At 38.2% G+C, this 15,958-nt stretch overlaps 1 protein-coding gene across 1 annotated transcript in view; it reads left to right on the forward strand.

The window, feature by feature from the left end:
- The first annotated feature begins 548 nt into the window (after positions 1 to 548).
- Positions 549 to 15,958, forward strand: part of LOC145672426 (uncharacterized) — a 32,987-nt gene continuing 17,577 nt past the window's right edge. The window contains exon 1 of the mRNA XM_081741576.1: positions 549 to 1,924. Within this exon, the coding sequence (XP_081597702.1) occupies positions 549 to 1,924 (1,376 nt within the window). The remainder of the gene's footprint in view (positions 1,925 to 15,958) is intronic.

Consider the following 15,958-nt stretch of genomic DNA (forward strand, 5'->3'; position numbering starts at 1 on the left):
GGAAACGATTGACGATCTGCTAGCGAACGGAGCCGTTATCTATCAGCACAAACACCGAGTGGAACCATCTCTTTCCTCACCACCATTGCCAGTGCGTTGCGAGAAATGTCAAGAGTATAACACGCATCCTACTGATGAATGTCGCTACACACATAAATGTGGTTATTGCTCCGGACCACACTCTACACGTGCTTGTACGAATCTAAATTCTCCTCCGAAATGTCCCACTTGTCAAGAACAACATCCTGCATACAGTTATAGATGTAAAGGCAAACCTGAACTACAAAAGGATCATCCTGAGCTTGTCGTTCCACTTCGTACTCCTGAGCAACCTATCACTCATCACCATCCATCAGACGCTCCAATCACTCTGCATCAACTATTGACGTTCTTCACTTTGGCAATGCAAAACATTCAACCCTTTCAACGACCGCACATACTTCAATAGATCATTCAAGCAGCCAAATCTACATTCAATATCAATTTCACTGCCACCTATTCTGGAAACACAGTCCATTTTCATACTTCCATACCTGATACTTCCAACCATGGCTCTGGTGTTCTTATATCTTAACATCCGTTCTCTTCGACAAAACAAAATGCTCTTCGAAACGTTACTCATGGAAGAACATGCCAGTGCTTTTCTGCTGAACGAAACATTTCTAATACCCTCTATAACATGTCGCATACCCGGATATTCCTTGTTACGCGATGACTCCAAATTACCAGTTCAACGTGCCCATGGTGGTACAGCCATAGGTTTTCTTCATAAGATTCCTCACCGACGCCACATCTGCAATACTCCTCATCTTCCAGAATACGTTATCATATCACTCTATTTTAGAAACCTCACCGTCACTGTTGCAACAATCTACATACGGCCTGGTCACCCATTACCTACCGCATTTGTTCAATTCATTTCCGACAACTTCAACCATTATATCTTTATGGCAGACTTTAATATGCACAGTCAGACAGAGCAGGACAGAACGAACTTCAAAAATTTCCTCACCACTCATACCACTGGGATTATTCACGATCTTCTCAAACCAACTCGCCTCATATCAAATACAACGCCAGACATAGTCATCACGTCGGCAAATCTTGCCTCACGCAGCCACATAGAAGTTCTAGATCCACTTGGCAGCGACCATGTCCCAATCAAACTGTCTATCAACACTCACAGGTCAAACCCACATCAAACCCAACCTACTCTTTCCACAAGCCTTCGCTTCGATAAAGCAAACTGGGACAGATACAAGAGTCATCTTTCCACTTCCACCGCTCATCTTACAGCGCCCTCAACAGAGGACGATACGTACGCTGCCGTAAACGCAATTACATCTTCCATCCAGAAAGCCAGTACTTTGTCCATACCTACCAGTACCTCTAGACCATATCAGCCCAATTTACCGCCTCATTACCTCACAACGATAACACGTTCACGTCAGTTTTATCGTGAGTATACTATCACCCAAAATCCAGAATCATTGCGTCACCACAAACAGTTACAGCGCACAGTACGTAACTACATACGTGCTTATAAACTTCGATGTTGGGTAAAAACTTGTAACAAACTCTCAGACACTAATCATCCTTCCAAGTACTGGAAACGATTCAATGCGCTGTGTGGCAAATACACCAGGACGCCATATCCTCTTTTAATCCAAAACTCACCTGCAGAAGACGATGTAGAAAAAGCAAACGCTTTTGCTGACAATCTACAAAGCATATTCACACCCCAACCTCCTGAGCATGCATCTCATCCCGTCGAAAAGATCAATTTCGCTGCTTACCAATTACAACCCAGCATAATTCACTCTCTTCCGCTTGGCACACCATTAGCTTCTCCTATTACTGTTGACGATATCAGAACCGTAGTTACCCGGAAACGTAATTCTGCACCTGGCTTTGACAACATCACGTATCGCCATATCAAGGAAAGTCCTCTCTCCTTATTAACCCTTCTAGCAACGATTTACACTTTTATTCTTCGCACTGGGTGTTACCCAATCACCTGGAAAATGTCGAAAACCCTGATGTTCCCAAAGCTAAACAAGCCATTGAACGATGTTTCCTCATATCGTCCCATACAGCTCACATCCATATTCAGCAAAATCCTGGAACGAATCTTGGTCAAACGCCAACATCAATATCTCGCCGATCACCACATACTTCCTATTTATCAAGCCGGATTTCGACCTGCTTTCTCCATCAATGATCAACTGCTACGTCTTTCTAGTTTGATCACTAATCGTTATAATTCTATCAAACCGTCTTGTCTCGTTTTGTTCGATTTAGAAAAAGCATTTGACAAGGTCTGGCATCTGGGTCTCATTTACAAACTTATTCGCCTTCATATTCCTATCCTTTATATTCGAATCATTTACAATTTTCTGACTGGCCGATTTGCATATGTTTCTATCAACAATAAGTTATCTCATCCCAATTTTCTCCTCTCTGGTGTTCCACAAGGCTTGGCATTATCTCCACTTCTTTACCTTCTGTTTGTCACCGATATGCCTCCACTACCGGACAAAGTGCACATATTTCAATACTCTGGCGATACTGCCTTCCTTGCACTGGGTAATACCATGCAGCAAATTAATACGCTTCTGCAGACAGCTATAGACAATTTCTGTCTCTGGTGCACGAAGTGGCATCTTCACATTAACGCTTTAAAAACACAGGCGGTCGTATTTCTACCTCCCAAAAAGTCAACTAGAATTCGCCGCAACCCAAATAGACTAACCATTCAGGTTGACCAGATTCCCATACAAGCCAGTAAGACAGCAACATATCTAGGTGTAACATTCGATCGACATCTAACTTGGAAGCAGTATGTGGCATCAATTACTTGTAAAGCACACAATCGTTTAAATTTACTAGAACGTTTAACTGGCACTACTTGGGGTTTAAAACTAGCCACTATTCTCACTACTTATAAAGCATTTCTCCGCCCAACTCTAACACACGGCCACACAGCCTGGGTATCTGCCCCAACCAGTTTTTACCACAAACTCCTAATACTTGAACGTCATGCCTTCCAAATTGCACATAGAATCAAATTACCCAGCCCTACCCAACATCTTTAGTCTTATCACATTCCCTACATTGCAGTACCATATCGAAAAACTCAGACTTCCTTATCTTACTAAATGTTACCACGATCATCATCCACTTCTTATGAATGCCATGCACTATTTAGCACTACATCCCAGGCCTTGTCGTTATATGCACACGCCCTTGTCGCTATTATTTACACTCTTCTGTTATACAGTGCCACAGAATCATCCAGACTTAAATCTCCTCAATGATTTCCATACTAATTTTCATCACCCATTCATAACTCCATCTACTGCACAGTGATCCTCCTCTGTCACTAATATGGGCTCCCTCTGTCCACATCATAACCTAGAGCCGCCCCTAGGCTAGAAGAGACTCTCATTTGTGCAATTAACATTTCCTAGGTGTTGTGCTGTGTTTTGCACCTTATCTTATCTCCCACCCCCATCGTCATACAACTCGATACTATTTTGGTCTAGTGTTCACATTATTTCCTTCTGCATCTGACTAATAACTCTCATTATCTCTTAGCCATCGCTTCTTGATTTATCATCCTTTTCTATGCGTTTTACATTTTTCTCATACTCTGTACATTATATGTTATGTATATTATATGTTATCTTTGTATTATTTTGTATGTCTACCAACCCAAATGTTAAGGCTGCAAAAGCCTTAAGTCCTGTGTTTATTTATAGATTACTAAATAAAAATAAAATTGATATCTACATTCCCATAGACCATCCTTCATACATCCAGTACCCATTCTCCATAAAATTCCCTTCCCTAAAAGAGGGCGTAACCCTCTAACAGGGTGCTAGCCGTTGGCTAGCTTAAAAAAATACATCATTTAGACGTACGCAGTTAAGAAGAATTTTTAAAACCCTATAGACATCATTATTTTGTAATGAGACTTTGATTTTGAATTTGAAAGATTTTCGTAACATAAATGGCGCATTTCTTTCCAGTGCATGCTAAGAAAAGCAATCCAGAGAAACCCAACATTATTTTCTGTGTATACACTGTTAGATCGCTGCACTAAATGACCAGACATGATCACGTTTGGAGCACAAGTTACCATTTCCATCTATCTTGTGTAATGTCAGAATCTTAGGGATTTTTCGTTGTCACAAGCAGTGTTTCTTCCAGACCTGGTTTTTTGGGGGCCTGCCCCTCGAAGCTCTGAGAATGCCCCCGGAGCAGACTAACATAATACGTTTATAATATAATAATAAATAGAATAGTATCATCAGTCCCCCCACGGAATACTAACAAGGAACCCCTTGAGTGCGAGGTCACAAGTACAATCTCTAGTAAGGCTCATTTGTAAGTGTAGTATGAACAATGATGACAGGAAAAATATTAGCTGCTAATGACTCATCATGTGTATTAGGAGGGCGACAGAAAATACGTGTCCGGCAGGTGCAGAAATCAACCTTCTATGGGATGAATGTATTACACTTCACAAAATGGACATCGTTGACATTCACGAAATGTTCAAAACAGACCATTAATTTGCACCATGAACACCAAATGAAAAATGACGCGCCACAGTGATTACAAACATTCGCACCATCAAGGCGAACTGTTTGGCAGTTACAAACCGTTCAGGACTTTTAGCTAGGTATCCACTCTTAAATAATGCATATAGAATCATATTGGTATAACGTGGAGATGAGAACGGATGGACTGTGATGGCATCCGTTATGCCAATAAGATTCTATATGCATTCTTTAAATGTGCTCCCCAGGGGCGTCATTTAGGGATGGCAGGAGGGGGCAATTGCCCCTTCAAGTTTGAGGAATACATATACTTTAGTCGATTGTCTACTAATATACTAGTACAAACCGTAAAAGTCTTATGTCGGTGGTGCTCTAGCCCCCCGCCCCAAGCAAAGTCTGAAATGACGCCCCTCGTGCTTCCCGGAATATTATTTCTGAAAGAAGCACTGGTCACAAGAAGTGTCATTCACATGATTATCTTGGACAACAATCGTTATCATTATCGAACGAAGAAGACAATTTACTATGCATTAGTTTTTAACCGATTTCAAAAAAAGAAGAGGTTCTCAAATCATAATGTATATATATATATACATATTGTGTATATGTTCACGCATAAGTTCGACATATTTGCACCGATTTTAAAGATATTTCGTTTGTTCAAAAGATCATACCTTTTTAGTCGTTCTACATAAATTTCATTAGGATTTCCTAATAGTCTTTGGAGCTAGCGTACGAAATATCTCTCTCTGTGTGGTGTGAAAACCGCAATTAACCGACTTTATTACGCATAACTTATACATAGATATCAATTTTAAGGAATTTTCATTCGTTTGAAACATAATATCTTTCTAGTTGTCTCACATAAATTTCATTAGGATGTGATGATAAACGTTATTTGCTTGACATCTAGCAGTGAAATTGTGAACATCTTAAAACCTGAAAGCTGTTGTCAGTTGTGTTTTGCGCTACGTCACTGACGAATAAAGAATGATTCGCTGAATATTTTTTTTGATAAATCATTTCCACTTTTTTCTGTACTAATACAGGCACGTAGCCAAGGGGGGGTCCGGGGGGTCCGGACTCCCCCCCTTCGAGACCAAAAATGAAAAAATTAAGGAAGGATAAAACAAAATGAAAAGACAAAAAGAAGGATCAGCGTTAAAAATTAAAAAGAAAACTACAGGAAGCTTTTGCTTACTCTTTCTTATGAGGAGATTTGTATTACTTGCAATATGGTGGCGAGGTAAGCGGGGTATTCTGGAAGAGTCAGGGAATTTGAAATTTCAAGACAAGTTATGGAATTCTCAGAATTCTTGCTACTAGTCAGGGAGATTTCAAGCTTTCGGAAGCATAAGTGCCGTTGTGTAACAGCGTGGACATTTTTAATCATAACTTTTCGTCATCTCATCCTTACAGTATCAAACATGTTATTTCAAGGACAATTTTCTGTTGCTCCTTTAACCTGTCATTTGGAACTGACAATAGTTGACGGAATAATAAAAACAAAAAATTATGTTGAAACAAAGTTCTGTTAGCATTTGATTCAACAGAGAAAGGAATGCAGATATTGTAAAACTACTTGAATATACACATGCTTCGCACAGGGGCTGTATTTGGAAGTCAACGCCTGTGGGAGTATCACCATTGATCTCAGCAACTGCGAAAACTATGGATTTGATACTAATATCGATCATTTTGGGCTATTTTTTACATGTCTCGGTATCCAACCCCCGCTGACTCCCGGTCCGCATATTTGTAAGTCATTGCTAATGGAAGTGTCACCATTGATTTCAGCGACCGCGAAAACTATGGATTTGACACTAATATTGATCATTTTGGATTACTTTTATGTCTTGGTATTTCACTCCCCCTCCGGTGACCTCCGGCCCGGAGCCGAATAGCGTGAATTTGGAAGTTAATGCGACTGGAGTTTCACCGTTGATTTCAGTGACCGCGAAAATATGAATTCGACACTAATAGCTCAAGTGGTAGAGCGTTGGCTTCGCATTCGGGAGGTCGTGGCTTCGAATCCCGCTGCCTACCATCCTGACTGAGGTTTTCCAGGGTTTCTCTCAGTCCTACCAGGCAAATGCCGGGATGGCACCTACTAAACAGGCCCTGGCCGATACCTTCCCAAATCCTTTCCATTGTTAATGTTGTTGGATATCCAATGTAAAATGGCCTCTAAGGTGTATCTGGTGATTGTTAAATAAATAAATAAATATCGGTCGTTTTCTACTGCTTTTACATGTCCCGGTAAACGCCCCCCTGAGACCCCCTGGTTCGAATTTCGACAAAAACGTTTAACTTTGGTCTGGAGCCTGGAGCAAGGTATTCGTGACTAAAATTTGGTAACTCTCGGTCAATTTGTCTAGTTCCCAAGCCGGTTCCGGTAAACGCCCCCCTGAGACCCCACTGTTTCGAAATTAAAAAAACGCTTCATCTTGATCTGAGGCCTGAGCCAAGGTACCCCTGACCAAAATTTGGTAACTCTTGGTCCACTCGTCTGGTCCCCAGGCCGCACACAGACAGACAGGCAGACAAACACACAAACAAATTATTTATTTTATGTATATTATAAGATAGTTTACAAGACAGTATTCAGTATGTACTTTTTATAATAATTGAAGCCATAACGAAAGGAAAATTGTTATATTTGAATAAACAGGAGACGGACATAAATATTGCAAAATCTTTTTCAATACTATTTTTTTATTATTTTGCTCGAAATTTCTTCATAGTTCGTTATTAAAATACTTGCCAACATATCCTCATTTTATTGTCCTAACAAACCAATATATGTTGATAGTAAAGTACTTTAGATTGATCGAGCTCCTGGGCCTTCACAATTTCATGTCACTTCTCCCCCCCCCCCGTTACGAAATTCTGGCTAAACGTACCAATATATGTTCCAGTAAAATAGTTCAGAGTGATCGAGCCCCTTTTGTGATGACCACAGTTTTTTCATGTCACGGACTCCCCCCTTCACGAAATCCTGGCTACGTGCCTGACTAATATATCCATGAATCAAGATGGTTGAAAAAAATACAGAATGTTTTTGGATGAGCTATTGTTTAACTCTGGTTTTAATGGTGAGGTTAATAATTTTTCTAACGATCTATGATTCTAGTAATCGTCATCCAGATATTCTCAAAAGAGAAAATGTAATTAGCAGATGAAATACCTGAAACACTCATAAACATCAATTAGGCTACATGTTCAAGAAAAGGGGGGCACGGTGGCTCAGTGGCTCAGTGGTAGAGCGTTCACCTCTGGTGCTTGGGGTCCCGGGTTCGATCCCAGCCCCCGCCAAGTGAACTTTGTGGTGGACAAACACCGTGCTCGTGGGTTTTCTCGGGGTTCTCCCGTTTCCTCCCACTTTCTTCATTCTACCATTTCACTCATCTCTCATCATCACCGTCTCCTTTAGCCTAACCGGCATAACCGTGGGACGTAAAACTTAAAGATTTCATTTCATGTTCAAAAAAACATTCAACACAATTTGATAATATTACATTTTTGTGTATTTTACTTACCTGTGGTGTTGGTCTGAGCGTAGAAGACTGTATCAAATCGAAGTATCTATTTTCATATTTTATTCATAGTTTCTCCATTTTTATGAGGTGAAAAAGCATTTATTTCATGCAGCTTTATAGCAGTTGTACCCAATGATAACAAATCTGTACGTTTTCTACTTAATATTTCTATTGTAAATATTATTTTGATATAAGTTAAAGCATATTTATTTGAAGTAACATTGCAGCAATTTCACTCAACAATATCAATAAATGTTGTTCTATCTTCAAATCAGAAGTTTGAAGATGTGTTTGCCATTTATTTTGCATATCTTTCTTTCTTTACTACCTGATATACGTCTTTTAAAAGAGCATAACCTGCCTTTACGTGGTTATACCTACTCATGCATAAACTGCCTTTAAGAAGTTACACTCACTCATGCATAAACTGCCTTTATGCAGTAAACCCACTCATGCATAAACTGCCTTTATGCAGTTACATCCACTCATGCATAAAATTTGCATAACCATGAGTCAACGTGTTAATCACATGTTATCATGAAATGACATCTACAACAATAAAAAGGACCAACCTTAGTTCCAGAAAGTATAAAAATCCTTTTTTTATCCAGTAAACTTTTCACTACTCTGAGAGCTCAGTGTAAAGATTGATTAAGGATTTTGTTTTAAAAGATATGATAAGGTTTTAGTAAAAATGAATCAGCTGCTGTTTTGAGTTCTTATCACGGAGAAAAAAATATGGATTCTACAAAATTTTGGGGTAATGGAATTTTGTTAGACGATTTTAAACGTAAGAAAGTAAAGTAAGCGAGAACGAATTGAAGGTGAAAATGACAGAACGAAAAAATTTGGAATCCTACATGAAGGAAAAGATAGAGTGAGAGTATTAATTAAGGTGACATCTATTCAAGAACGAAGTTCTTAACAAAGATAGTAAGTTAGGCACGTGAATAAATGTTTCTCCAGTATAAGAAACTCTCACTTTCTGTAGTAACGATACGGTTTATAGCTGATATTAGCACAAATATCACTAACGTTTAAACGCCGAAGGATGCAACTACTGCGTCAAGGCTTTAAACCTTAATAGCTCAGCCCCTAATTAAGCAAGAAAGATAATTTTAATGTCAATGGGTTTTTGGAGGATGCAGCTTGTCGTCGATATGCATTTTATGTATGTGGAGAGTACCATTGCGAAAAGGGGGAGGGTAAAGTTCATGTTTTTTTTTGCATCAGGATTTTTGTAAGGGGCATTCCCAAGGGCGCCTATCTTGGGGAACCGAGGGGGCACGGGCCTCCCCAAAGCTCATATGGGACCCCCTATTCTATATTTGAATATACAATATTTGGCATAATTTGAGTGCAATTTGTCTTAAAATCTTCATACATATACCTTCTGCATCTGAATGCCCCCCCAGGGGCCACGGTGGTTCAGTGGTAGAGCGTTCATCTCTGGTGCTTGGGGTCCCGGGTTCGATCCCAGCCCCCGCCAAGTGAACTTTGTGGTGGACAAACACCGTGTGCGTGGGTTTTCTCGGGGTTCTCCCGTTTCCTCCCACTTTCTTCATTCCACCATTTCATTCATTACTGATCATCACCGTCTCCTTTAGCCTAACCGGCATAATCGTGGGACGTAAAACTCAAAGATTTCATTTCATTTCATTTTTTTTGAATGCCCCCCCCCAAATTTACAGAGAAATCGGCGCCCTTGGGCATTCCGCTCTTTTGGGGATATGTGAAGCAATAAAGTAGTCCACTATATGTTAATACCCTGCAAAAGTAATTGTTGCTTATATGGGGGGAGTGGTAAAGTGGGACAACTTTTCGAGTCTCAGTTTTTTAAAAGTAAATTACATTTATTTTCTGGATGGTTTCCATATAAGACATCTTTTCACTGAATTGGTCTAGAAGCATAATTCTTGTTGCTGTATTTTCTACTGGCAATAACAAAAAAAAATGGTGTACTTATAACATGGTACTATAATGGAGAGCGAGGCAAATCTCAAATTCAATGAATTACTCTTCTTCTTTTGAAAATTATATACAGGGTGTTGTTAGAGGAATGTTGTTTTGAACTTTTATCTCATTGTGTATTGCAACAAAAGCTACCATCTTTTACATTATTGTCACAAGTGTATTGCCTAGACATTAGCTTCACTTTGTCAGCGTAGAGTGACTGTAAGGGTTGCCATGGTCCTGCAAATTCAATTTTTTCATATTTTGTTTAGAATTTTGTTCTTCGTTTTCTTCTACAAATAGAGTGGGAATTGCACAAGTGTTACCTCATTGAAATCTGTGTTCTATAAGCTTTCCAACGAGATATCAATCATTACCTTATGATAATTAAGGGGTCACCAAATACCCCCAATGTGAAAATCTACAATTTCGTTCAAATCCCTCCCCTGTGTATAAAGGCTAACCACACACAACTATATAGTACAACAACTAAGAGAAACGTTTTTGGAGTACTTATTTGTGACATTTACATGAATGTAATTATTATACCATGTACGGTTGTTGCATCTAAATAGGTGTACAACCTGTAAGAGAATATTTAGCGAGGGCAGAGAAGATAGAAAAGATTGCGAATTCTTGTTCTATAATTTCAAAAATGTAGGATAATTAGATTTTCCAAACGTGCATGTGAGGGAAATGGATAAACAAATATAAAGAGAAACCGGAGCTAAAAAATAGTTTTGAAAGAAAAAATAACCACTTTTATAATTTAAAGTGAATAAAAGAACAACACAAACAATATCATTATGTAATTGACAGAAACAATTCTTCAAATTTTTCATTAATTTGTTTTTACCAGAAATGGTAATGACAGAACTATCTCCAACATGTGTTAGTTTGGAGATTTTTAAACAAAGATATATATATATATATATATATATATATATATATTCGCTACACATTTATTGTTTTCATATTCGTTTGGACCATGTCTTGAAATTTGTTTTATTCACTGGGTCCAGACAATGGACGTGTTTTGGCGGATGGAACATTCTTCATCAAAGAGTTACTCAAAAGCATCTGCTTAATGCGTCAGCCAATATTTATAACTATATTTCAGGGGAAAAGAATAGAGCAGTTTGAAGATAGCTAACGATATCCTGTAAATTGATACGACCAGAATTTGTCTATCTACCTCTTCCCTAATATTTTTCTCTAATTTGCATACGCCTTGATGTGTGATGTTTTGAACTTTGGAAAACATTATCATATTAGTGTTTATATAGAGAGTGGGTAAAAATCCACAAGGGAGTTATAATAGTGAATAACTTTTTTTATTTATCATTAATTTCCATTGATATTTCAAAGACTTGCAGACCAAGGATATTGCATGGTTTACAGTTACAGTATATATGCAATATAATGTGAGGTAGATGTCCGCATTATAGGCCTCACAGATACTCCGCATTATGGGCCTAGAGATGTCAACCGGCTCGGCTCGAGCCCTGAGCCATCGACTGAGCTGGAGCTCCGGCTCGGCTTGGCTCGGTTCAACTGAGCCATCGGCTTGGTTCGGCTCGGCTCGGGTGAGCCATCAGCTCGGTTCGGTTCAGCTCAGGTGAGCCATTGGCTCGAGCCGGCTTGGTTTGGTGAGCTGTTGGCTCGGCTCAGTTCTCAGCTCAGCTCGGTGGTGACTGAGCCGTGAGCCGAGCCGCTCGAGCCGTTGACAACACTATACGGGCCGTGTGTAACACATGATTCATGACAAAAGTCAACACTTCTGCTCCTAGTGCTCATATTTCTGCACGAGTAGTGTCCTTGAGGCTATACGAAGAACAAAATGTATGTGAATAAGCCACAAATAATACAACAGTTTAAGGACAATACTAATGCAGAAATATGAGCACACGGACCAAAAGTGTTAACCCTTGCCATAAAGCATGTGCTACATAGAGCCTGCATCTATGAGGCCCATAATGGGGGACACCTTTTGTAAGTCTGTGTAATATCAATGTAAACTAATGATAACAAAACCTTCAGAGTTATATCCCCTTCGTTACTTTTGGACCACTCTGCATATATACAGATAGCTATATAGCAATCGATAAATCTCATCCAACTTAACAAAATAATACGGATTAGTGTAAATCTCCATACGCAATTTTTGAGAAAATCATGAAAAACGAATATTTGTTTTGAAATCTAAAAATAAACTCTGTATGATAACCACAACAACTATCTATTAAGATCGAATTAATACTGAAATAAACCCTAATACAACTTTTCATTTTAAAGCTTTATTAGACATTTTACATTATGGTAGACGACACGTAGCTTATTATTGTGACTAAAACGCAAACTTTAACTTTATGCAGAGATATAATATATATATCAATCGCTAGATTAAATCGAGTTTAATAAGATTATATGTTTGAGGGTAAATCTTGATGCGTAGTTTCTGAAAAAATAGAGAAAGAAGCAAAATTTTCTAGCATTGAAAATTATATTCATTGTTGCCAACAAAAACTTATATTCTTTATCCTGTCGATACAGTATATTTATTTATTTATTTGTTGTATTATGTACATGCAACAAACTATTGTTAACTAACATTATAATTATTGTTTTTTGTCTTTCAACGGTGAGACACAAATTCTAACAGTAGCACATATAATTTTAATAGTGACTTGTATCTTGGGTTTAAAAATAGTTTACCATCAGACAATAAGAAGGAGCAATCCATCACCAATTTGGAAATTCAAAATGTAAAGAAATGTGCTAGAACTTTTCTACTATACAAAGAATAATGACAGTGATTATGTATACACTTTTGTTAACCAAAATACTGTAGTGTTTGAAAATGATAATATGCCAATTCATCTAGGGATCTGTCTATATACGGTTTGACGAATATAAAAAAGAATTTCAACACCTTCTTTGATTCGCTCAACCTCTCAACTTGAATAATATCTAACATCTACGGTCAGTTGCCCAGCAGCAGATAGATGATACAGGTATAAACTTATATAGTCACTGGTACAAAGGAATGCATTATTGCATGAAAAATGGTGTCCCATTCCTCCAGGAATGAGTCACGACGCCTGAATTCCATGACGAATATAGAATATATTAAGGTTAAAATTGGTCCAACGAAGTACTGATAAGTTGCTCTAGACATCGGATTTTTATGAAACTTAAAATTCATGAAATATGCATGCAACTATGCTGTTAGATGTGTTTAAAATATGAACTAACAATGCAATAAAACAGATCATTTTCAAACATGCAGCAAAGTTGTGACAAAATTTTCTAGGAGATATAAAACATCGAAAGTGTACTTTACTTTTCAGGGACTTCTTTTCAGAATTTATTTTTATGACAGTTACAGTTTATATACTCCTAACTTTAAAAAAATTATGAGATTAAAATAAAACAGTAACATGAGAACACGATTTCAAGTTTTTCTTCTCATTTGTATTCTAGAGTGCATTTATTTTACACGAAATAATACATGCATCACATTTCTACAACTTTTCACTGTAGAAAAATTAAGAATTTACTCCTTCCTGTAATTAGCTTTACAGCATATCACAAAGTGCTTCTCTTTATTTTTTGGTGTCAGTTTGTAACATTTGTAGCCAGAAAATGGCTTCTTAACATCAATAGACGTAACTAGACAATATTTATAGAGAGGACCAAATTTAATATCTGTAATGTTCGTATTATTAGCAGATTTCTCTTAACGCATTGACAATCGTAAGCGTTTTCGCACTCCTGGTCGGTTTTTAACATTATTAGTCCTCCATAAACTAGGCATTCGTCCATCCTTCCAAGCAAATAGTCGTTCTGTTGCATAGACATGTAAATGCATCGAAAATACAAACTAAAACTGGATTTATTCTATGTTATAAGCACATACCTGAAATATAAAATTATACAATATGCTGAATATGCTCTTAAGTGCTAATATATGCTCTAATCTTTAAAATATGCATTTAAATGCACTATAAAACATTAAATTCGAGTTGTATTATTGTTATTAGAAACGTCTACCAACTTTAACAGATATACTTATAAGGAAACAAAATATATATGTTTTCAGCTCCTTCGTGGTTAGTGTACCCGCCTTTGGGGTGGGAGACTCGGGAGCTCATGTGGTTCGGATTCCAAGTTAATGAGTAGGTCCCATCTCACATAGCATTGCCGTTGAAAGAGACATTAAACCCAAAATCAACTCAACTCAAACTGTGCACTTTCATAAAAATCCGATGTTTAGGTATAACATCAGGTGCTTTCATGGTTTTCATATCCATATATATAAAACAGTACTATATGTACTAATGCGCACTGTAACGTGGGTCCTCTTTTAAAGGATAGTCCATTTTTACTAGTCAAGGTGATCAATTATACCCCTACTTTATACATATATACATATGTATACACATATATACGTACATAGGAAAGAATCGAAATCATTCCAACAAATATTGGAAAGCAAAATTAAATTCAATGTTGGGAACAAGACCCAAAAATCTAGAATGTAAATTCGTGTCTTATCAAAAATCAAACGAAATACGTATGTTTAGGGGGATTTAGGATTTAGATTTCTGGGCTTTCGGCATCGAAGGCCATTTAGCCCTTCACGATTTGAGGAATGACGTCTCTCGGCGAGCACACAATCCGGGGAAAGGGAAGGAAGAAAGGATAGGGGAAGGAAGGAAGCGGCCTGGGACCTATAAGTTAGGTACTACTCCGGCATTTGCCTGGTGTGTGAATGAGGAAAACCCAGGAAAACCTCATTTAGGGTGGCTGGCCTGAAAAGGCGTGTTACACTTTTTCGACCGAGTGATCCCACCGGGAAATACGTATGTTTAACTTGAACAACAGGACAATTGACGAGCAGTGAATTTGGAGAACAATAACTTTACATAATTTTCACGTGCGAGTAAGGGTAACGTAACAATAATAATTATAAATCGAAGTGTATATATACGTTATGTTTTGATTAATTTATTGATAATGGTCTTATAGGGCCGTCAGTAATAAGGCTACTTTTCCCGTTACGACATGTATATATACTATATCGACATCTTGATCTTTAAACAACAAAGTGGGGGCATGGTGGCTTAACTCTGGTTCATGGAATCCCTGGTTCGATCCCCTGGAAAGTAAGTTTGTGGTGGACAATATCTTGTCCATGGGTATTCTCGAGTTTCCTCCAACATTCTTATTCCACCATCATTCACTTGCTTTAATCTTCGTCTCCCTTAGCCTAAGGGAAATAATCGTGGGACGTTAAACTAGACTTTTCATTCTCATGTAGTCTACTGAAGTGCCGCTTTAGCTTCGGACAAATCAATTTCCAGCAAATATAAATTAAATGTTGACCCAATATACTGTACTTGCTGTATTTTCAATAATTTTATTTCAACTCACCACACATCCAATACGTGTCTAGATTCTCTTATTAGCAGAAAACACTTCAAGCACAATAGTTAACGTAGTTCAATTATTTAATTGTGCTCACCAAGTCGTTTCACAGGAAAACAGGTGCTAGAGCGGTCCCAGGTTCAATTCCCGGTGGAGACACTTGGTCGAAAAGGTGTAAAAGCTGTTTCAGTCCAGTCATCTTAAGTGAGGTTTTCCTCATTCACACCAGACAAATACCGGAAGTGTCTAATATATGTGTTCCAGGCCGCTTCCTTCCCTCCCTTCCCTCGGATAGTGTGATCGCCGAGGGACGTCATCCCTCATACGTAACGGGCTAACATGACCATAGATGCCGAAAGCCCAGAAATCTTAATTCCTAATCCTAATCCTAGTGACGAGCTAACATGACCATAGATGCCGAAAGCCCAGAAATCTAATTCTTAATCCTAATCCTAGTGACGGGCTAGCACG

This window comes from Thermobia domestica, chromosome 16 (genome assembly GCF_964235325.1).
Source record: "Thermobia domestica chromosome 16, izTheDome1.hap1.1, whole genome shotgun sequence".
In the NCBI taxonomy this organism is placed as follows: Eukaryota; Metazoa; Arthropoda; class Insecta; order Zygentoma; family Lepismatidae; genus Thermobia; species Thermobia domestica.